At 44.9% G+C, this 22,322-nt stretch overlaps 1 protein-coding gene across 3 annotated transcripts in view; it reads right to left on the bottom strand.

The window, feature by feature from the left end:
* ELF7 (hydroxyproline-rich glycoprotein family protein) overlaps nucleotides 1-17,624 on the bottom strand; it is a 74,337-nt gene extending 56,713 nt beyond the window's left edge. For all 3 annotated transcript variants that reach the window (XM_087401435.1, XM_087401434.1, XM_087401436.1), the window contains exons 1-2: nucleotides 15,829-17,624; nucleotides 2,028-2,096 (exon numbers count right to left, since the gene is read on the bottom strand). In XM_087401435.1, coding sequence (XP_087257561.1) covers nucleotides 2,028-2,096; nucleotides 15,829-17,078 — 1,319 coding nt within the window. In that variant the 5' untranslated portion in view covers nucleotides 17,079-17,624. The remainder of the gene's footprint in view (nucleotides 1-2,027; nucleotides 2,097-15,828) is intronic.
* Nucleotides 17,625-22,322: the final 4,698 nt, after the last annotated feature.

Genomic DNA, 22,322 nt, shown 5'->3' with positions numbered 1-22,322 from the left:
CTCCTCCGTAGGCAAAAGGCCTCTAACCACAAACTTGCAAAGCAGGGCCTTGCATTGCAAATCTGGGTCTATGATGTTGCGACCCTCCTGCTGCGTGGGAAGGATCAAGGTCTCCCAAGCCACCCCGGCAATAGTGTCTACTGTGCCATCTAGCCCGCTCCATTAAAAGTGATGCAATCCCTGGAGCTACACCAACAAGAGCAAACACACCAAGCCGTGGCCAACAGAACTTGGTTGACAACCACCACCCTGGATGCAAGGTCTAATCTGGCTTAGCTCCAGAAAAGAAGTTTTCTCCTGATACTCTCCAACACCGGAGCAGACTGCTCTGAAGAAGAGATACCCAAACCGACCTGGCATCCTAGGTACCTGACTGACACACCCCTCTGGGTCCAAGTGAAGCCCAAATCAGCCCCCCAATCTGGAGTGTCATCATCACTGATCTAAAAGCCATTGGATTTGTTCCAAGTAATGTGAGCACCTGCTGCCATATAAAACAAGTCCAAGGCTGTCCTGAAAGAGGTGAGGGTCTGAGGGGAGGCCTCCAAGAAAATAGCAGTGTCATCTGCTAGCTCATAATCGATGAGGTCCTCTTCCTATCTAAGCGGTAATCTAAGCCCAAGAAAGGGGGCAAAAGGGCATCCCTGACGAACTGATCTGGAAATCTGAAATCTATCTCCCCTGACCCCTCCTATAAGTAACTGGCTGTGGGCTCCTCTGTACAAAGCTGAAACCCCTCTAATCCATGCATCTGAAAACCCAAAATGAAGAAGGGTGCCCTCGAATCCCAATCTACCTTGTCATATGCTTTTCAAAGTCCAGGAGAAGAATGGCTATCTTTTGTCCACTGTGCATGGCCCACTCCGAAGCTTCCCAAAAAGAGAATATATTATCAAAAATGCTTCTGCCATGAACAAATCAAATCTCTGTATCATGGATAATATCAGGAAGAATGGGACGCAACCGCAAGCTGATTGCTTTTGACAGGATTTTATAGCAAGTGCCCAATAAACACAGAAAAGTTCACAATCCAAAACACAGAGATTCACCGAAAGTGAGCCAAGAATTATGTGGCAATGACCGTAGTTTACCACTTCCAGTTTTTGTTCTAGCAGGTAGGCCATCCTGCTTCTCGACGATAGCAATGACCGCAGTATGCTATCTTGTCTCGGATTTAGGGATACTCCCTCTGATGAACTGTCATGTAAGAGTGGCATATACTGCCATTACAAGAATGTGCCACATGCGCAACAAGATTGGTGTTACATATGTATATGATTTGCAGAGCTCGGGATAGCAAACCATATCCAAACACACGACTATCTCAACAGATTTGGTAGACTCTGCCATTTTCTTACATGTACCAAAGAGGGAACCTGCAAAATCTGCCCCACGAGAGGTAGAAAATGAACAGCATGTACACGCACATCAAAGAAGGCTATGGGGACAGCAGAGATCTAAAAAAACCTGCTGGAGCAGCCAGCCGAAAAGCTAGGAAGCTACTTAAAAGAGATTTTGGAACATTGCAACAAGGTACAAGGTCTAGCACACAAGCTAACCCAACAAGTACTCAATACATGACAAGTTTGTGAAAATATTCTCTCGCTGGATATAAGGGATCAGTATTAGTTCATAGTGATTGCTAGTCCCATAGATCCTGAAGGGTCTCCTGCGGACATTAAGGCAATCATATCATCTCTCTCTCTCTCTCTCTCTCTCTCTCTCTCTCTCTCTCTCTCTCTCTGCGCAGAATTGCTTGATCACCAATTTCCTCAGCATCACTCATGCCGTGAAACTATTGTATCTTTTCTGATGGCACCCTCACACACGTGGCCATGTAAACTACACTTTCAGTATACGTTTGTATTTTAAACAGGTCCCATAGACCAGTACTACAACCAAAGTAAGACAGACAGGAGGAGACAGCAAGAAATCATCATATAACAGCTATATCCTTTCCAAACCATTTCTGTATTGCGGACTCTCATATTTTCCAGAAACAAAGCAAAAAAGAAAGAGAACCACACCGATCTTTGTCACTGTTGACTTGAAGCAACTTGGGCTGCGACACAGGATCTGGAAGTTCATTCCTGAACCTGGAAAAATAACAAAGGTTCAATCTTCGAGAAGGGAAAAGAACCGGGGTAGTTTGGGGGCACGCTGTAACAAAATGACATATAGTGAGTTGCTGAGTCCCCCCCATCCATCTATATTTCCTGATCTTCAGTATTTTGTGCAAAAAATGAGTAATGATAAGTGCACAGTCCCACACACCCATCTATCTTTCCTGTTTGAAAAGCTGTCAAGCAATCAAAAAAACCAGGCAATGAGGGTGCTCTTCTCTGGAAGCTGAAAATCTTCTACAACGAAATATTAGATGAAGCATCCAATTCAGCAAGAAATACAAAGTAGCTATCGAGCTCAGCTTCATCTTTGCAAGAAGCAATAAAGTCATCACAAAATGTAAAAAGAAACTTAAATATTCTGGAAAAATCAACTCATCACCCAGTTAAAGACCGTTCCTAAGCCAAAAAGGAGCTACAAGATGTCCTATGGAGCAATACGCACCTGATGATATCCACTCTTAACATCCAATCAATCCGCGGACACAAAAACTGTTCTTGGAAGTGACAGATTCAAAACCCTATAATGTGCACACTTCTCGCTGAAAGTAAGACACTTGAGAACGAAATGGTGAATTGCTAGGCCTAATCAATCCCTGCTACAACAACTTAAGATCAATTAGTCAAGGATGTTGTCATTTCCCGGAAACAAAAACCTGTTCTTTCTAGTGATTTAAGTCTCTTTTTGCTGAAAGTAAGACACTTGAGAACGAAATATTGAATTGCTAGGCCTAATCAATCCCTGCTATAACAACCCTTCCACCTATATTTGAATCTCATCTTGTTGTGCCTTACTAACATAGTAAGGTAGAAGTTGGGGGGAGCACTATCAAGAATCAAATCAATCCTCATATCTCTTGGTCTCTCAGGGGAAGGGTAAATGGCAACAGATTAAAAAACAATCTCCGTGCTGCTCTGCCTCAAAAAGCCCCTCTCCTCAGTCTGTCTATCTTCTCTAGATCCTAACCCATTCTATGTCACTACAACATTGATGCGATAAGAATGCAGCAAATTACAAATAACTTTTGACATTTAGCATGGCTTACCAAGGATACAATGTTACAATGATCTAATGTCTGATGTAGTCATAACTGGGCTGAGCGTAAGACTGCAAGGGAGTAGTCCCAAATAACATCAACTCCAGTGATCAGTCCCATATTGAAGTTCGCATGATCAACATATGTCTGTAGAATTAACGTGTAGCTTTCCTACTACTGGAGAGCATAGTTACCATGGAACGGCGTTCCGACATCCGGAGCGTCTGGAACGCCGTTCCAGGTAGCAGGCCAGAACCAGAATGGCCCCAAAATAATTTTTTTTTGGCTCTTCGAAAGTTTCAAATGGGTATTTTAGAGCTTGTATATAAAGTTTAAAGCTGCAAATGTTAGTTTCTTTCATTTTCCAACATAGTTTTATGCCATATGATGATGTGTCGTGTATGACGTGGTGTTCCCGTACCCGTTCCCCCTTCCCGGAACGTTCCCGTTCCCTGGTAACTATGCTGGAGAGAGCTCTGCTCTTGCACACCTGTGAAAGCTCGAGATGCATTGGTACTCTGATTCGTATCTGATGCAGTCCCAATAATGCAAGCCACCTCAAGATATAATGTTATGGGTTGAACCTGCATCAAATAGGATCAAGGCTGGTATATTTCCAATAATCCCCCGTGACTTCATGATCTAGTGGCTAGGATCTTGAATTGGCATGTCATTGTCCATCTTAATTCCTTTCCCTGCCTTCTTTTCTGTCTTCTGGGGTTGTGAGGCAGGCTCTATCTTTTTACCTTTTCTCGAATACACAACATTCCTATTTGTACTTGTCAGTGGTCGCCTAATATACCCAATTATAGTACTGATCTAAGTTCTGCTTTCATCTTCTATTTAATGACTGAAAATCTATCTTTTTCATTGTTCCTCTCGTCAACCTTTCCTTCTACTCCCCTAGATGGAGCAGTGAAGGCCCTGAGCTATGTTGCAGAGAGGAGGATGCAACCTTCCCTCATATTTGGGTTATCAACACCCTAGCCCTTGCAGGGGAAATGGCCAACATAGTAGCAGAAGTAGGCCGACCAAAAATGTATCATGGATTCATTGTGCGTCCAGCTTAGTTTTTCGAGTTCGTCCTCTCAGCATTCTAGGTGAGCATTGTAGAAAATGATTGCCATTTCCATTGCAGCAATTCAATTTCTGTGCATGTGCTTCAAGGGCACTATAGACTCATAAGCCTCCCCTGCTTTCTTTCACATTCAGCACAATTGAGGTACCCTGACCCTCCTTGGTGGGGGTATCTCCATTCAAATGGAATCTACGTGAATTTCCAAGCTTAATACGTTAGCTTGGTGACTTCTACAAAAATGACTTTCAGTGCAGGGCAGGTTGACTATAACACTCTGTGCTTTCAGCAATGACGATGAAGAGCATATTCTTTACTACTTTTGTGACTGCCAGGCTGAGTGATTAATCTAGCAAATGCTTGGTGCAGCAAGCTTTGAACTGAGAGCCCAAGTCATTGGCAAAACTATGCCCCGTTGTTATCTACTACACCCTGAACAACGACACTGCCTAATTCTGTGGCTCTCTGCCAAGTTGACATGCGGTTAGATACGGGCGTTGTTGTAAGGATATAACTAAGGCCAAGAAAGGATCCATCACCGAGTCAATTGAACAAATCTACACCTATTTGAATTTGACACAGGCACAACTTCGCCCTCCCCTCCCCCCTCTTTGCAAAACATACCTGTGCACCACAAGGGAATAGTCTTAGATATACAAAGAGGATTCTTCATACATGAAGAGTGGAGTAGACATGTGTAGTGGGAGATAGACTATCCTCACTCTCTCTTGCTCACTAACTGCAAAGTGCAAGATGATGCACTGAATACACAAAGTGATGCTGTGGATGTGAGTGAGAATCGGAGGGAGAGAATATAACTGAAATGTATGAATGCCCAAAGGGCTGAATATAACTTTATGGAGGGGCTGAAACCCTCAGCTGCAAACTGGAAAGAGACTAGACTACCTAGAGGAGGTGAATCCTCACGAAGAGGCTGAGGCTACCCTGCTGGTCTACTGCAAGGAGGCCTTGTTGCTGCTATTCTGAGGGCTGAAGTGCCCAACTGTGGGATGAGAAATGAAGGCCAAGGGACCTGCTTTTATAGGCCCCCCTTGGGCCTCAAACTGACCGACCAGGAATATTTCTGCCCACCGACCAGATTGCTCTTGTTCACCGACCTGCTGTTACTGACGTGGCAACAGACCTACTGCCGTCGTTGCTGATGTGGCGCTCTACTGACGTGGCACATGTACGATTTAGTGAGCTAGCTGCTGGCTGTGTGGCAGTCCACATGGCAGCCGGCTTGCGTGGCAGTCCATGTGGCCGCTCCGTGCTGACTGGACAGCCCATGTGGCAGTGCACTTGCTAAGCGCATGAATCCTAATCTGCAGGTACTGAATTCTTGGATCTGGTGCTAACTGCTGGTAAGTATAGGTGCTGGGGGTTAATACTCCAAGATGATGCTCCCTATGGTTTCCCTCAATGCATATAGGTGATAGGGACGGAGGAAGATTGGGTTTGAGGGAGGCATCCTAGTCTTGTTGTAACCGTGTTGCCTACTATGATACTGTGTCTTGTTGGCGCCGATCTCGAACCCCTTGAATGACTAATATCAAAGGTCGAGGCGGAACACCCTTAACCCAATAGATGAACTTGGACCCATGGCCTGGGATTTTGGCATCCAAGCCTTGGTGCTGATATTCCAGTCGGACTTCGAACAAGTGCAACCATCGTGCTCCCAAGATGACGTTTGCTACCTGAGTAGGTGCGACCTTGAGTGGCCGACTGTGTGCCCACCCTAAGATCTTCGGAGTGGCTGCATGTTGCTAGCACTCTATCTGCTGCCCTGGAATGCAACATTCAAGGTCATTGGTTCCGTTGGCGTAAGAGACAACTGAGCCTTCCGAGCTGCTTCGGTCCCAACATCACCTCGAGTGGAATCCTGGGACTTATTACTGTTGACATGCTTGGATCCTTGACCCTTGTGCACGAGCTCAAAATTCGGAGCAAGCTCGTATGCACACTCATAATCCCGTGGCCTGAAACTTTTGACATCCCACTCGATGTCTGTACGCAGTCCATGGAGAAATTTGCTCAGCTTATGCCTGTCCTCCTGTTGCAACTGTATTAACACGAGTGAATTTATTGGCATAATGATTCACCGTCTCGGTGTCTCCTTGGCGTAGCTCGTAGAACTCACTCTGGAGCCTGTCCAGATACTGCAGTGGCACGAACCGTAATAAAAGATCTTTCACGAATTCCGTCCAGCTGTAGAAAGGTGTCTCCTCGTCTGCATCATGGTGGTCCTTCTGCCACTTGAGCCACCAGGTGACTGCCTCGCGTGTGAGGTGCATGGATGCTAGGATGCACCGCTCATTGTGCATCATTGAAAAATAGCTTTCAACTGATTGAGCCCCGAAGTCAACACTAAGGGTTTTTTCTTTGGCTTGGAGTGGAAATCTCTCCGTTTTTCCCCCCGCTAGTCAGAGTAGAGAAATGAGAAGCTGCCGGTCCCGTTCTTCCTTCTCTTCCTGAGCGGTACACTCTTGGAGCTCCTTGGCCTCCTGATGCTCACAGTCCCGAAGTTCCTTGGCTTCCTGAGCCTCTCGATCGTGTTCTCCTTTTCCTTCTCGATCCTCCCGATCGCATTCTTCTTTTGCCTCTTGAGCTAGCCTTTCGCGCTCTCTGGGGGCCTACTCACGATCTTCTAGCATCTCCTAAAGTTGGGTCATGCGAGTGAAGAGAGCATCGGACTGTTGCTGCATCTGCATCATAGCCTGCATCATGGCTGTCATAGCAGACATGGAAATGTCTGCGGGATTCTATAGTGGGGGTGGTGGTGGTGGTTGAGGCACTGAACCCTCCCTCCCTGTGTTCGACTGCTCACAGGTGCTCATGGTCCTTACCCGATCTTGTCTGGACCATAAACGATGGGGCTGTCCCTGACTGTCCTGAGCCCTTGATTCCTGGAAATAATTTCCCCTCTTTACTGCACGCCGTAAGGTGTAAAGACCTACGGGTGAAGAAGGGAGCCAGCCAGATGCGTGATGGATTAAGGGAGGGAGCGGCTAATGGAGTATGGTACTACCACTAGTCTGGGGTAGGGACAAAATACAAAAATAGATAACCTACAAACCCCTCTATCTCAGGAAAGAATCTGAAGCTCTGATAGCAATGTAGCGGGAGATAGACTATCCTCACTCTCTCTCCTCCTCACTAACTGCAAACTGCAGATGATACACTCAATACACAAAGTGATGCTGTGGATGTTAGTAGAGAATCAAAGGGAGAGAATATAACGGAAGTGTATGAATGCCCAAAGGGATGAATACAACTGTATGGAGAGGCTAAAACCCTAACTGCGAAACTAGACTACCTAGAGGAGGTGAATCCTCACTAGATCCCTGAAGAAGCTGAGAGTCTGCTGCAGGAAGGCCTTGCTGCTGCTATTCTGAGGGCTGAAGTGCCCAACTGTGGGATGAGAAATGAAGGCCAAAGGGGCTGCTTTTATGGGCCACCCTTGGCCTCAAACTGACCGACCAGGCATATTTCTGCCCACCGACCAGACTGCTCTTGTTAACCGACCTGCTGTTGCTGATGTGGCAGCTGACCTGCTGACATCATCGCTGATGTGGCATCTGGCAATGACATGGTGCCCTGCTGATGTGGTGCCTGTACGGTCTGCTGAGCTGGCTGTGTGGCAGTCCACGTGGCTGCTGGACTGCTGACTGGACAGCCCACATGGCAGTCCAGCATGCCACGGGCCGAGGATGCCCGTGACAACATGCCACTAGTTGAACCATAACACAAGAGTGCCTTCTTCATTATTCACAGATGGTCCAAAAGATTTATCAATTAATTAAAGCATGTTATTAGTAGAAAACGAGTAGTTGCAGACATCAAACAAGTTGCTCTGAACACAGTTGTTTGTACGGGACAAACCAACAAAGTCCACATAGCATCTATTTAAAAAGAGATCAGAAATGAATAGACAAAGTTGGTGTCCAGAGAAGAGAATATAAGGCTTGGTATTCAAAATGGAACTGTGCGAATGCGTGAAGGGACTTTGATAAGGCCCGCAAAAGCAACCTTACAAAAGTGTCCAGAAAAGACAACATTAATGTTACGCTCTAGCCGAGGTAGCATGACCTCGGAAGAATCAGTCGACATTTCCCTTAAAGGATCTATGTTTGTAATTATTTGTTTGCGCTTCATGTAAATGATCGGAAGGGAATTAATGTCAAGGTCCTAGGTGAGGGTTGATAGCACCAGACTAGGTGGATCTAAGGCTAAGGGCCTAATGCAAGGAATGTGCCTAGGGGCAAAGGATTTTAAAGCATCCCAAGAGAGGGGTGAAATGTTGCATTAGGAAGGCCCTATGATGATGACATGTGGCATCTAGATCCATCTAGGGAGATGGGGCTTGTTGAAGCTAGAGAGAGAAGAGATGGAAATTCACGTATGTTTTCTTATTCGAATTCTCTGTCAGCTTGTGTGCTTCAGCAAGGTTGGCTGGGAGGAAAGAATTGGTGCTGCTCCCGTGATCTGCAGTAGGAATAGATGTAGTGTCTAACAATTGGTATCAGAGCCAAAAGGTTGCTAGGTGAGAAAGACGATCTGGGTGACGGAGAGTCCATGTGGGGCCTGGCCTTTTGGTGCTCGAATTTCTGCCTTTGCCTTGGATATCTAGGGGTGTACCTCGTAGGCGTGAGCGGAGGTCTGGACGTGGATTATGCAGAGAAGCTGCTAACGTCATATGCGACGACGAAGCTTGGAGCGCAGGTGTGACGACAAAAGCTGAGACTAGATTGATACGACGGGTCTTGTTCGCTCCAAACTTGCCACGTGTGACGCCCAACGAAGGAACAGTAAAGGCGTACGTGACCTCCACACGACGGGCAGATTTGGTTGGCGCTGCCCGTGGTCTACGACGGAACCAGTGATTGTATGATGGGAGGCCTTCGATGATTCGTGGATGAGCGACGCGCGGGCAGGATTACGAAGGTTATGGGGAGCCTGTAAAAATATGCTTCGTCTCTTCGTCATATCTCCCGCTATCTGGCCACAGGTCTGGCTGGCCCGTAATAATTTTTGACCTGCTTCCCTGGCGCACATACGGTCAAAGCCCTCCAACGCCACGCAGCCAGCTCGTAAGCTGAGACTGGATCGACGCTCAAGCAAAGCTCTTGGTTGCAGACTTGTCGCAGGAGCGTAGGGGCTTGAACAAAGTGGAGCTGAGACAGATTCCCTCAGACAGAATTAGACCAAGGAGCTTTCTTTGGCCTTCGTCAATTTTATGTTTTTTTTTCCGATCTTAGTCTGTGGTGATGCTCCATTGCATGAAGAGGGTCTCGTTAGTAATTAGTCTGCATGAAGGTTCGATGCTATAGCAGGGACAGATTATGCTTGAGATTATGCCTATGTGCTTCAGTCAGAGTTAGTTTGCAGGAGCTTCCCTAGTATAGGGAAAAGCGCTATTTGGGATATATGCCTGTGTCAAATGCCTAGTCAATGTGCATGTGGGATTGCAGGAATTCCCTACTATAGGGAATTGTGTCAGAGTGCAAGTACCCTGAATTGTATCAGTTGTAAATACAGTTTTCTAGCGGTGTTTTTTTTTTTTTTTTTAAACCCCAAAACAAAACAAAACACCCATTGAACTGAATGGAAGCAGAAGAAGGGGCTTCCAGGAGGGACCCTGGTGAGTCAGGAGTCCGGCCGACCCAGCAGGTGTCGCGCCCAGTAGCTCACACCTTATCTGGCAGGATTGCATTACTTGAGGATGCCTTGCAGCAGTTATTAGCGCAACAGTTACAGGCAAATGCAGGGCAGTCTGAACTTAGAAGAGTGATACACAGTATGTCTGCCAGACCTTCTCGAGATGAGAAAGGAAAGGCTCCAATGGAACCGGAGTCTAGTTTCCATACGGTCGAGCCTAGAAAGGCTAAAGTACCTAATATTGCCAATTATAGGCCGGAAAAGTATTCTGGTCGGATGAATGACCGTAGTTCTGATGTCATTGAGACCTGGTTACACAAATGGGACGAGGCGTTCGCCATTTGTGAAATCAGAAATGATATCAAGAAAATCTGCGAGGCCACCCACATGTTTAGTGAGGCAGCGGATCGGTGGTGGATTAAACAACAGAAAGATGCTATTGCATCCACTACCTAGGAGGGGTTTAAAAGGGAATTTAGGAAACACTTCTTACCTCCTGACGAAGCATCCCGAGCTTGGGATCAGTATAGAAACCTTTGTCACAGAAATTTGTCAGTGGCAGAATACACCGATAAGTTTCGAGAGAGCGTAATGAAGGTTGATGAACCCCTACCTCAATCAATCCAAGTGAAAGATTTCATATTTGGATTGAATGATTGGATTAAAATGGAAGTTCGGGCTAAGTATGCGAACACGTTGGATAATGCAATAGCCATAGCCCTGAACTATGAAGATGCCAAGGGCAGCAGGCCAAGTGGGTTTGAGCAGGTTGGAACCCAGTATGGGTACCAGAAGAAATATGGGTTTAAGAAGAAGTGGATTAGTAAAGGGAGTGGTTCTCAGCCGAGTGGTCAAGCCAAGCAGGCGAAACCAGCTGAAACTCCTAAATCAAGTACCACCATTGGAGTGAAGAGGAAAGTAACACCAATGGTAGCCCGGGCTTGGTCAAAGTCTCCCTTAAACCCAGAGCAAAGAGAAAAAGCAAGGAGAGAAGGCTTGTGTTTTGTTGGCTTCAGCCTCATCAATGGAAGGATTGTCCACGAAATAAGGATCGTCGGATGGCTGAGATGGTAGTCTCAGAATGCGACGTGGAAATGGAGGGAAGTCCCAGAGCGGAACAGATGCAGATTTAGCTAGCGGGATCTTCTCAGAGGTCAGTACCTTGTTTGTTATGTGTGTCTGTTGCTAAGCTAGTAACGAGTGCACCTGATAACATCCTATCTAGGCCCGTAGCAACGGGGTATACAACCTTTAATGATACGGAGTTAATTAAGATGAAAGGGCAAGTGGCCAATCATGATGTCATTGTGTTGTTTGACTCGGCGTCAACGCACAATGTGATTAACTCCAAGCTCGTGAAGAGGCTGAAGTTAAAGACTAGCCCATCTGACTATGCGTATACAGTCAGGATGGCAGATGGAAAATCAACTAACGTATGGGACCAAAGGGTTACCCAGTTGGAGCTTCGTATCCAGGACTATGCTGAGAAGTTTGATTTTGAAATGACCAAGCTTGCTCATGCAGATATAGCCCTGGGTATGGCGTGGCATTCTAGGAAGAATCCAGCCATTGATTGGAAAAAGCACGTATATCAATTCAAGATGAATGATGTGCTTTATGTCTTGCGAGGTGAAAAAGATATACCTCAAGGACCGTTGGTTTCCGTGATGGAAATCCGAAAAGCTCAAGAAGAGTTTTTATTCCTTTGCACAGCATCAATAGAGCCTGTTGATGATTCTTCGGCTAGCACTGATGTTACCAAAGTGGTGAGATGGCCAAGCTGGCTAATCTTATAACAGAGGAGTTCTCTGAATGTTTTAGGGATGAACTACCTTATGGGTTACCTCCACTGCGGAATGTTCAGCATAAAATTGAACTGATTCCGCGGGCAGAACCTGTAAATAGACCTCCCTATAGAATGAGTTTTACTGAAGAGACGGAGGTGCGTAGACAATTGGAAGAATACCTCAAGTTGGGGCAGATTCAACCAAGTTTCTCACCTTTTGCTTCGCCAGTGATATTAAAGAAGAAAAAGGATGATACGTTTCGCCTCTGTATAGATTACAGAGCATTGAATAATATCACTGTTAAGCACAGGTATCCGATGGCTCGGATTGATGATTTGCTAGATGCATTACATGGAGCCGTGATTTTCAGCAAGATAGATCTTAAGTGTGGCTACCATCAGATCCGGATTAGAGCCGAGGATGTGCATAAAACCGCTTTCAGAAGCAGGTTTGATCATTATGAGTTTTTGGTAATGCCCTTCGGACTTACCAATGCTCCGGCTATATTCGGCATGCTTATGAACGATTTACTACGTCCGTATATCGGAAAGTTTGTAGTACATTTTATTGACGATATTCTAGTGTTCAGTAAAAGTATTACTGAGCATCGTGAACACCTAAGAATAGTGTTCAGTACTTTGAGGAAAGCCAGTCTTTATGTAAATAAAAAGAAAACTATACTGTGTATGGTTAGGCTTGAATATTTAGGATTCATAAGTACTCCAGAGAAGGTAGAAATGGATCCAAAGAAAGTGGCTGCGATACTGACTTGGCCAATCCCTCAGAGTCTGACCGCGTTGCGATCATTCTTGGGATTTGTCCAATTTTATAGAAGGCATATCAAAGGATATTCCAAAATAGTATCGCCATTGACTGATCTGACCTCAGATAAAGTACCTTTTATATGGGGACAGAATCAACAAAAAAGTTTTAACACCATAAAACAAGCTGTGGTCACAGGACCGGTGTTAAAAATAGTTGATCCCCAGAAACCGTTGTTCCTGGAAACCGATGCAAGTGGCGTTGCGGTGGGAGCAGTCCTCCTTCAAGAGGGAAGGCTAGTAGCCTTTGAAAGCAAGAAGCTTTCTCCCTCTCAAAGGAATTGGCCAACTCATGAATTGGAGTTGTATGCTGTTATCCATGCTTTGAAAACATGGAGGCATTATTTGTATGGTTCAGAGTTTTATGTGGATGTGGATCATGATACTCTGAAACATTTTTGTAAACAACCTAACTTGAGGGGCAGCCAAGCTAGGTGGGCAGAGCTCATGCAGGAGTTTAATTTAACGATTCGGTACCGAAGAGGGAAAGACAATAAGGTTGTTGATGCGTTGTCTCGCATTATGCACAACCTGAGTTTCACGGTATTAGAGAGTGCTCTAATGACCGAGATCAGAGAAACTCAAAAGGTGGACGAGTTTGTCCAGAGCTTATGGCCTAAAGCTCATGTGTTAAAACCCGAGGAAAATGAAAAGGATGACCTGGCATCCAGAAAAGGCCAAACTTATGCAAGATATACCATAAGGGATGGTATGCTAAAAAGAAATGGCAAGGTTGTAGTACCTGGTCAGAATGATCTCAGGTAGAGAGTCATTCGACAATGCCATGATAGCCCATGTGCGGGACACCCAGGAGTCGAGAAGACATATGATCTCGTGAAGCGAGATTGCTTTTGGCCAAAGATGAAAAAGCATATTCATGAATATGTGACACGGTGTTTTTCGTGTCAGGTAAGCAAGGCCGAGCAGGTGAAGCCACCCGAAAATTTTACAGCCCTTGGAGATACCACTAAGTAAGTGGGAGAGCATTTCCATGGACTTTATAGTAGGGCTGCCTACGACACAAGGTGGTTATGATTCTATCCTTGTGGTGATTGATCGTCTAACCAAGATAGCTCACTTCATTCCGACTAGAGAGTCTGTTAGTGCCCCGCAAGTGGCGGATTTGTTCATTAGACATATATTTCGTCTGCATGGATTGCCTAGATCGTGTCAGACAGAGATGTCAGATTTACCGGTCATTTTTGGACAGCGGTATTTGAGACACTAAGGACTGAGTTGGGAATGAGTAGTGGGGATCATCCTGACGCGGATGGTCAGACGGAGGGAGTCAACCAGACTTTAGAGGATATGCTGAGAGCATATGTGTCATTGAGGCAACATATATGGGACAAGTGGTTGCCATTGTTAGAGTTTGCCTATAATGATAGAAAACATTCATCTACCGGGTTCAGTCCGTTTGAGCTGAACTATGGTTATATACCAGCCAATCCAACTATAGTTGGAGTACCTCAGAAAGTGCCTAGTGCCGCGAACTTTGTGGTTCAGATGCGGGAGATGCTAGCACTTGCGAGAGCTAATATCTGCCAGGCTATGGATAGAGCCAAGGTGTATGCGGATGAAAACCGGTCTATAAGAGTATTTAAGGAAGGAGAAAAAGTTTTTCTCAGAGTTCCTTCGCACTCGAAGTCGTTGACTTCAGGAGTGTGCGCTAAGTTATCACCTCGATACTGTGGGCCGTGGTTAATTCTAAAGAGAATAGGCAAGGTAGCCTATAAATTAGAATTGCCACAGGGGTGTAAGGTGCACCCGGTTTTTCATGTTTCGTGCTTAAAGAAATTTTTACATACAGGTGACTCACTAATCGAAGGTGTGGTTTTGTTTCAGGAGATAGAGGATAATGCGAGGCGCAAACCAACAAGAATCCTGGGACCGAGGAACAATGCAAATACGAAATCGGAAGATACCCACGGTGTTGGTTGCATGGCATGGTCAGCCTCTATCCGAAGCTACCTAGAAATCCGTGTACCAGTTGCGGAGAGTGTTCCCAGACTTTATCATCGAGGACGCTGATGTCTGAAGAGGGAAGGAATGTTACGCTCTAGCCGAGGTAGCATGACCTCGGAAGAATCAGTCGACATTTCCCTTAAAGGATCTATGTTTGTAATTATTTGTTTGCGCTTCATGTAAATGATCGGAAGGGAATTAATGTCAAGGTCCTAGGTGACCAGACTAGGTGGATCTAAGGCTAAGGGCCTAATGCAAGGAATGTGCCTAGGGGCAAAGGATTTTAAAGCATCCCAAGAGAGGGGTGAAATGTTGCATTAGGAAGGCCCTATGATGATGACATGTGGCATCTAGATCCATCTAGGGAGATGGGGCTTGTTGAAGCTAGAGAGAGAAGAGATGGAAATTCACATATGTTTTCTGATTCGAATTCTCTGTCAGCTTGTGTGCTTCAGCAAGGTTGGCTGGGAGGAAAGAATTGGTGCTACTCCCGTGATCTGCAGTAGGAATAGATGTAGTGTCTAACAATTAAACTTGATAGTCAATACAAAACCATGCGAATGCACACATGAGGTCCCAACAGCCAAGCATTACAATAAGACCCTGACCATCTACTTGGAAAAAATTCAAACTGTGAAAAAACATTAGATTGGAAAATCATTAGACTTTGTGCAAATGTATTTAGTGAGTCAAAACATTCTACCACAAATGACACCCTTTACCCAATTGTCCCCAAATCCATCTTCTGATACTTCAAATTAATTCATATTTGGTCATTTGCATACAATCCAAGTTTCCATCTACTCAAAATGCCCACTTCACTAGAAGTGAGATATTCAAAAGTTGAGAAAACTTAGACAACTATGCAAAAACCTTTTCCAAACAAGATAGATTTACAAGCTTAAGATTAACAAAAGTGAACCTTTCCTTCTCTTAACACTTTAAATTGCACTGATAGTTCTAAAGTATTTTCATTCCATGACATAAGGAGCTCAACTATTTAGTTCTATGATTTATCTACATTCTAACCTACAATATTGCATTGAAATCAATATTGTGGCACAAGGAGTATACAAACAGACATGTGCAAGAGTGCAAACATTCTTACGTCTCAGTTTGCCACCCCAAGACCCATCTCCATACCAGATTTAATCCCGTTTCAGATTTCAAAACAAGCATCTGTAAAATGATATCCTGAACAGGCAAACACCTTAAGACGCAAATTTGCCAAGTGTCAACATATGCTGAGCTTGCAGAGAATGCAAACTGATTTCAATTGCAGCTGAATATACGTCATATATCATATAGAGGACTTGCAAGTATCCAAACATGCAAGAGTTCGATAAGCAGATGGATACTAACTTTATCTTACAGAGGAAAGTTGAAGGTCGCTTCAGTCTATTATCAACCTTGTCCACAGAGGGTCCAGATTTTCGATCAGTTCGACTATCCCTCAAACCAGCCCCAGATGAATATTTTGCCAAAGGTGTTCCTGCAGACTGCATTTTGTGCACAATAGAGCCTGATTGCATTTCCTTCTCCCTCTTTTCTTCCAGCTTCTTTCTCTCATATTCCCGCTTTCTCCTTTCACGCTGGTCTTGTTCACTTTCTAATCTGTCATCTGTCTTAAGTGCAGTCGCTGCTCCAGATGCTCTTGAAACAGTCTTTGCAGTCTTTCCAGCAGTTGAGAGGTCTGTGGGTAACACCCCTGCTCTCATTTCTTGAGAGCTACCCATTCTTTGCATTGATGCTGGATAAGCCAAGGGTTGTGACGTTGGTAGACTCCATGATCCTTGGGTGGACCTCACGTTGCTCCCTTCTCTACCGGAATTACGACTGGCTTGTGCAGTTCCTGCATTGCTAGCCTCAGCCCCAGAAACCCAATTGTTTGGAGCAGGTATGTGAGCTGCATTCTGCCTGGAAGAAACTGCAGGAGCTGAGGCAGGTTGTGCAGACGATGCATTGATGATGGGAGGAAGGGGAGGCAAAGAAGAATTCAAAGTATCTTTCAAAGAATCGTGTGGTGGTAGGGGTGGTGGCGGTGGTAAAGACTGCTGCTTCGAAAGTGTGGACGGGAAATTCACAAGAGATGAAGTTTGGGAAGATGAAGAATGAGAGATGGGCAGAGAAGGAGGAGGAGGTGGCAACTGGCTGTTATGAGGGGGAATTGAAGAAGGATAGTAAGGGGTGTGAATCCCTGACTGATGTGGCTGGGATGTTGTGGAGGTGAATGAGACGCTATGATGGGATACTTGAGCTGGGTGTGGAGGGGGAGGAGGCGGAGCTGAGGTCATAGGAAGAGGAGGAGGAGGAGGAGGGGGAGGAAGATGAGAGGATAAGGAAAACGGAGGAAGGGGAGCATACTGGTTTTGGTTTGAGACTCCTGGAGGTCCGTAAGGGGTAGCCGAGCCATAGACATATGTGGGATTATACGACATCTGTCTGGGAGGACCGGGTGCTGCATAAGCAGGAGGCGGTCCTCCTCCATAGCTGTATGGATTTGGAGCTCCATATTGTCCAGGAGGTGGCGGAGGAGGTGGATTCTGCCTGTATGTTCCGGGGGGAGGTGGAGGTCTGCCAGGCCCTGCATTTTGGTATACTGATGAAGCCATTCCCTCAATCGCTGCGTCGCTCTCTGGATTCCTCTTCCAACACTAGATTACCTGAAATCTGTAGCAAGACGACCCCTTTGGATGTCTGCGTTCCCTGGCTGCCTTTCCATGCACTGAATTCCAACCTTCTACACCCCAGAGCGCAGCCTACAGGGGAGGGGATGCATATGTACAAGGCGAAACCTAGAGGAATCCAAAACTACCTGATTGGGTGACAGACGGTACCGCTGCTGCTGCTGCAATGAGAAGATGTGCCGCATACTCCAATGGCACAGAGGGGGCGGTAAAGCGATATAAAACCCAGGGATGCGAAGGCCAAACCGGATGGATTCGAAACAGGGAGCAATCGAAAGGGAGAGAAGGAAGAAGGGAAGCAGAGATCGAGCGAGTATGGCAAAAGCCAGGAGATGGGCAGGAAAAATTGGAGAAGGGAATTGAAGGGCCCGATGAAAAAAGCGGTGGAGGATCGCTTTTATGGTACCCAGAGATGAAGAAGGAAAGGAGGGGATCGCTGTCTCTTCAGTTGTTGTATAGCGAGCGAGCTCCCTCAGTCGGAATTTGGAACCCTTTATACCTTGTGCAATTTTTGTTCTCCAATTTCTGTGCATTAAATTCAATTTGGACTTTCAATTTGGCCCCGCCCCCCTTGCTTTCCTTCACATTGTCACGGGCTCACCTCCACCCAATGGGCTGTGAAATGCTACGCCACCAGAGATGGATTTACATTCTCGCGTCTCCTCTACTCTCTAGATTTTCCTGCTCTTCTGTCCATTGTCAGAATGCCAACGGAGGGGGAACCTGCAATCGAAGGTTCCCAAAGGACTGTGAACCTTCCAGAAGCTGCGACCCGCAATTATAGAGGCTAGTGAGCAGATTGAAATCAACTGGGGCAGGTGGAGTTGAAGGTGGCATCGCAATGCCCGCTTGGAGAGACGAAAATCCTATCTCCAGTGGAGCCTTGAAATGCCAGATCTGAGCAGAGCAGTGATTGCGGGAACGGTGCACCTTGCAGGCATTTCCGCCCAGTAATGGCATTCCCTGGCATTTCTGCCCTTGCGGGAATGCCCTCTAAGTAAATCTTTGTGTTGGCTTGCCTTAAGGTACGCTATATTGACGATTCCTCTCTTAAGAAGCTAAAGGGGACCCTTTGAAGGGACCCCTTTGAAGGGAAGGTCGAGAGAGATGGCGCTACTTCACTCGACATTGTAGCACTAATGTCAGCCACACTTAACGAATCAGTAAGTAACCTCCTGTTTTTCTCTAAATTTTCATGCCTTTTTGTGATTGGTCGGGACCATGTGATCTCCACCATTTTCTCCCTTCTTTTCTCTTCTTTTTATCTCGGGCAGGCCCATTCACCTTGTTTAAATTCTTTGTTTAAATATTTCTAGCTTTTTTGTGGTTCGTTGAGGCTCCACTTTTTCTTCCCCCTTTCTCTCTTGTTTCTATTTTGGTCCCCCTTTTTCTTAGCCACTTAGGCTTACTACATATGCGCAAAAGAATGCGCAATTGTTCAAGAGAGTCGTTTCATTCATACGCCAAAATACTCAGGGAGCTTCACACATTTAGTAGAGGATTGCAGGACATCTTTAAATATTTGCAGAGAGCTGTGCCACTTTGATTGGCTTGCCCATCAAGATCTGAAGCATTAAAGGCAGCTCAGCCCAACAACAGTGCCACATGCCAGATTTTGATTGGCTTCCAGAAAAATGGCACTCTGGTGCTGAGTTTTACAACCTCCAAAATGGAGGTGCCATTCTTGACACCAACAAGGCGCTTCACTTCTGCCTCATAAACGGTGCGAACCTAGAAAATGAACCACCAGCCTCGCATAAGTGGCCTCGCATGCACTGACCCTTAATGTCGTTCCAACTTTTTCTCCTTTTCCTCTTTCCTATTGTGAATCCCTTCACAGCACGCCACTTGAACGTGGTTCAACTTATTACTTATAGCTCGCAACATGTTTAGTATTTTCATCGACATTTCCTTCTGGAAGCTCCTTGTATGGTGTATAGCTCCTCTTCGAAGCTCTTTGAATGGTGAATTTTCAAGCATTAATAGAATTTACCTTTTTTTTTTGGGGGGGGAAGTATATTTACTCAGGGTAGGAATGAGAAGGGATCACCGAGCCGTCACTCCCACTCTTCTCGTCCATTCACCTAGTAAATTGAGCTTATGGACTCTAAGTTCTAACTAACAGCATGCCTATTGACAAGAGACATGCCAAAGGATAAACTGGTAGTTTTGGCACTCAAGTTGAGGATTCAAGGGCGTTCCTTAAGACATGCGTGGAGGAGAATGACAGTGAGATGACATGCACAATTGGATCGTTCACCGATGTTGCTAGATTTTCAAGAAGTGCAATCTACCCGGTCAATTTGTTATATGCTCAGAAAAGGATCTCCAAAAGATCAATCTCAAGAAGCAACAGTCCATGCAAGCAAATTGAATTGAATCCAAGAGAGTACTACGGATGTCAATGGGCATTGATCTAAAGCAACTTTGCAATGAGTATACGAGCACCCATTTTTCATGTTCTTTCTCGAAAAGGTCCCGCAGGAGGATGAAATTCGAAATATGGTTTAATTACACCTACCAGAATAAATACATCTTGATGGATTTTAGGTTCATTGTTGGCAAAGGTTTTTATCAAGCTTCAGTTGTTAGGAATGCTGATGAGAGGGACCGATTGGTATCCAGTTTGGCGGGCTACAAAGGGAATTTGGTTTAAGCCATTCCCTAGAGTGCGGATTTTACTCCTGAAGAGGTTCTGCAGTCGGAATGCCTCTAGTGTGGGTTCAATTTCCTAACATTAATGAGTTACCTCCTCAATGAGAATGCCTTCGAGTTGGAGAAGATTGCCTCTCTTCTTGGGAGAGTGTTGCATGTGCCACCAGTTCAATCGAAAATTGTTATCCTAGAGTTTGTCTCTTGTGGGATAGGAGGAAGGATCCTCCAAAAGGTTTGGAGTTGCTTCTTCCTAATGGGTGGAGTGTGTTTGTGGAGGTTCAGTTTAGCAATTTTTCGAATGCTTGCTATCTGTGTAGATCGTCATGTCACTTTGTGCGAGAGTGTCCAACTAGACATGCAAAGGTGTTTGAGAGATTACTTGCACTAGAGGATGTCTACATGCAAGAAAAATCAAGGAAAATTAGTCTACATGAAGGTATTCTGGTTGCATCAAAACCTAATGCTCAAATAAATGCCTCTGAAGCAATATCTAAGGGAGGTGGTCAATGCATTGATGTTCGACGGCCGATCATTGTTTCTGAGGAGAATGGTAACGAGGTTAGCGAGGGTGTTCTGAATAATATCTCAACAACTAATAAAGGGAAGGTGCTTACTTCAAGATTAGTGGAGAGTTCGAAAGCGGAAGAGGTTGATAAAACCCTAACAAAAGAGAAAGAGACTCGAACCAATGAAGGTGGTGGGGAGAGGTCAAAAAAGGTTGAATCGGTTTGTGCTGCCAAAAGTAAAGCATGAAAGGGCAACTTTATTAATCTTTTTGCTCCTTTGGCCGAAGCAATGGATCGAGAAGTCTTAGAATAACATGCATGTAACCAAAAAGAGGTTTATGTTAGCCGCGATGACTTGGAATATTGTTCGGCTTGGAAGAAATTGTCAGTGAAAATGATTATTCGTTAGAAGAGTCCTTTGGTGTTTGCTCTACAGGAACTTAGATTAGATAAGGATGGGTTCAATGATTGGAGTGTTTCTAGGTACCAAGTCTTGTGCAACTATCCATTTCACAGGAGAGGAGGTATGGCTCTGTTGGTGTCGACAAAATTCTCCGTTATCTCTGTAGTGAAGGATGATGCAGGTGAATATCTTCTGGCTGAACTGGAGACTTAAGGATGTAAATTTTTTGTTGCTTCAATTTATGCCCCTAATCTTTCTACTCAAAGAGCTTTCTGTGGCAAAAGCATCAAGGCAGTTTGACAAGCAAGCAAGTAATATGCTTGGAAGATTGGAATAACCTAGTTGATGGTACGGATCGTGAAGGATGCCTAGTTAATGTTTAGGAAAGGCAAGAGTGGGATGGTTTGATGATTGCTTGTCAAATGGTCGACTGGGCTCTGGCTATGATTCTCTAAAGGATTGTAAATTCTCTTGGCATAACCATCATCTAGATCACAGTTGGAAAGTGGTGAGGCTTGATCGAGTGTACTTCATGGTGAAGTGCTGACCAAGGTGGTGTCTTCCAATCATTTTCCTATGTTGGTTTCTATTGATTTGTTGGCTGTAAGGCAGACTAAGTGTGGTCCAATTCCTTTCAAACTAAACACCTCTTTCTTGGGCATGCCTGCATTTGATAAAGCAGCCTCAAAGGCATGGAGCAAAGAGTTAGAGTGCACTTGAATCATGCACTCGAATCCGGCTAAGAAGTGGGAGGCAAGTATCAAAGCATCAGCCATTATTGCCAAAGAGTTTAGGCGTACAAGAGCCAAGTTCTTAAGGATACAAGAGAAGGAGGCTAGTTGGGTGAGGGAATGCCTTTTAAGGAATCTCCTGAGGATGATATGCTTCCGCCATTGTTGACTTCTGTTGAGTTGATTCTGAGGAGTCTTGAACAGTCTAGGTACGCTGCACTCAAGATACAAATGGATGCAGGATGGGGATAAGCCATCTGCTTTCTTTTTTAATGCCATAAAACAAAAGAGGCTAGGAGAGGATATTAGAGAAAGAGTTGTGCAGGAAGATAAGATTTTAAGGTTTTTATCAAACATTTGTCAAAAATTGTGGGATCAATACCTCAACTATTACCAAATCACAAATTGAGGGTAAATGATTTTCTTAGTAAAATGTAGAGGAGTGTATAAAATTTTTCTAGCATTTCTGGTATGTTTGTGGCAAGGATATGACTATTTTAATAAATCCATGCTTTCATAAGGGCTACATGCCAAAAAGTATTAACATTGGCATTGTTAAACTGATTCCTAAGGGATAGAGCATGTCTTTGCTTGGGCACTAGAGGCCACTCAGTATGTTGAGTTGTGTAGACAAAATCATGGCAAAAGCTATGGCTAATAGGGTAAAGTTCATCCTGAAGAAAATTATGCATGCCAGAGAGTATGGATTTATATTTGGAAGAAATGTACAGGATGCTATTATGAACGTGACTCTTGATATTGACTATGTTGTGTTGCACAATGAGAAGTTTGTTTTGTTGAATTAGATTTTGAAAAAGCATATGATAGAATCAGTTAGAATTTTATCATTGGCGATTATGGACAAATTGGGGTT

This window comes from Dipteris shenzhenensis, chromosome 30, assembly GCF_047967505.1.
Source record: "Dipteris shenzhenensis isolate YYH24624 ecotype China chromosome 30, Dip_SZ_1.0, whole genome shotgun sequence".
Taxonomy (NCBI): Eukaryota; Viridiplantae; Streptophyta; class Polypodiopsida; order Gleicheniales; family Dipteridaceae; genus Dipteris; species Dipteris shenzhenensis.
This window is presented reverse-complemented; position numbering and strand designations above follow the sequence as displayed.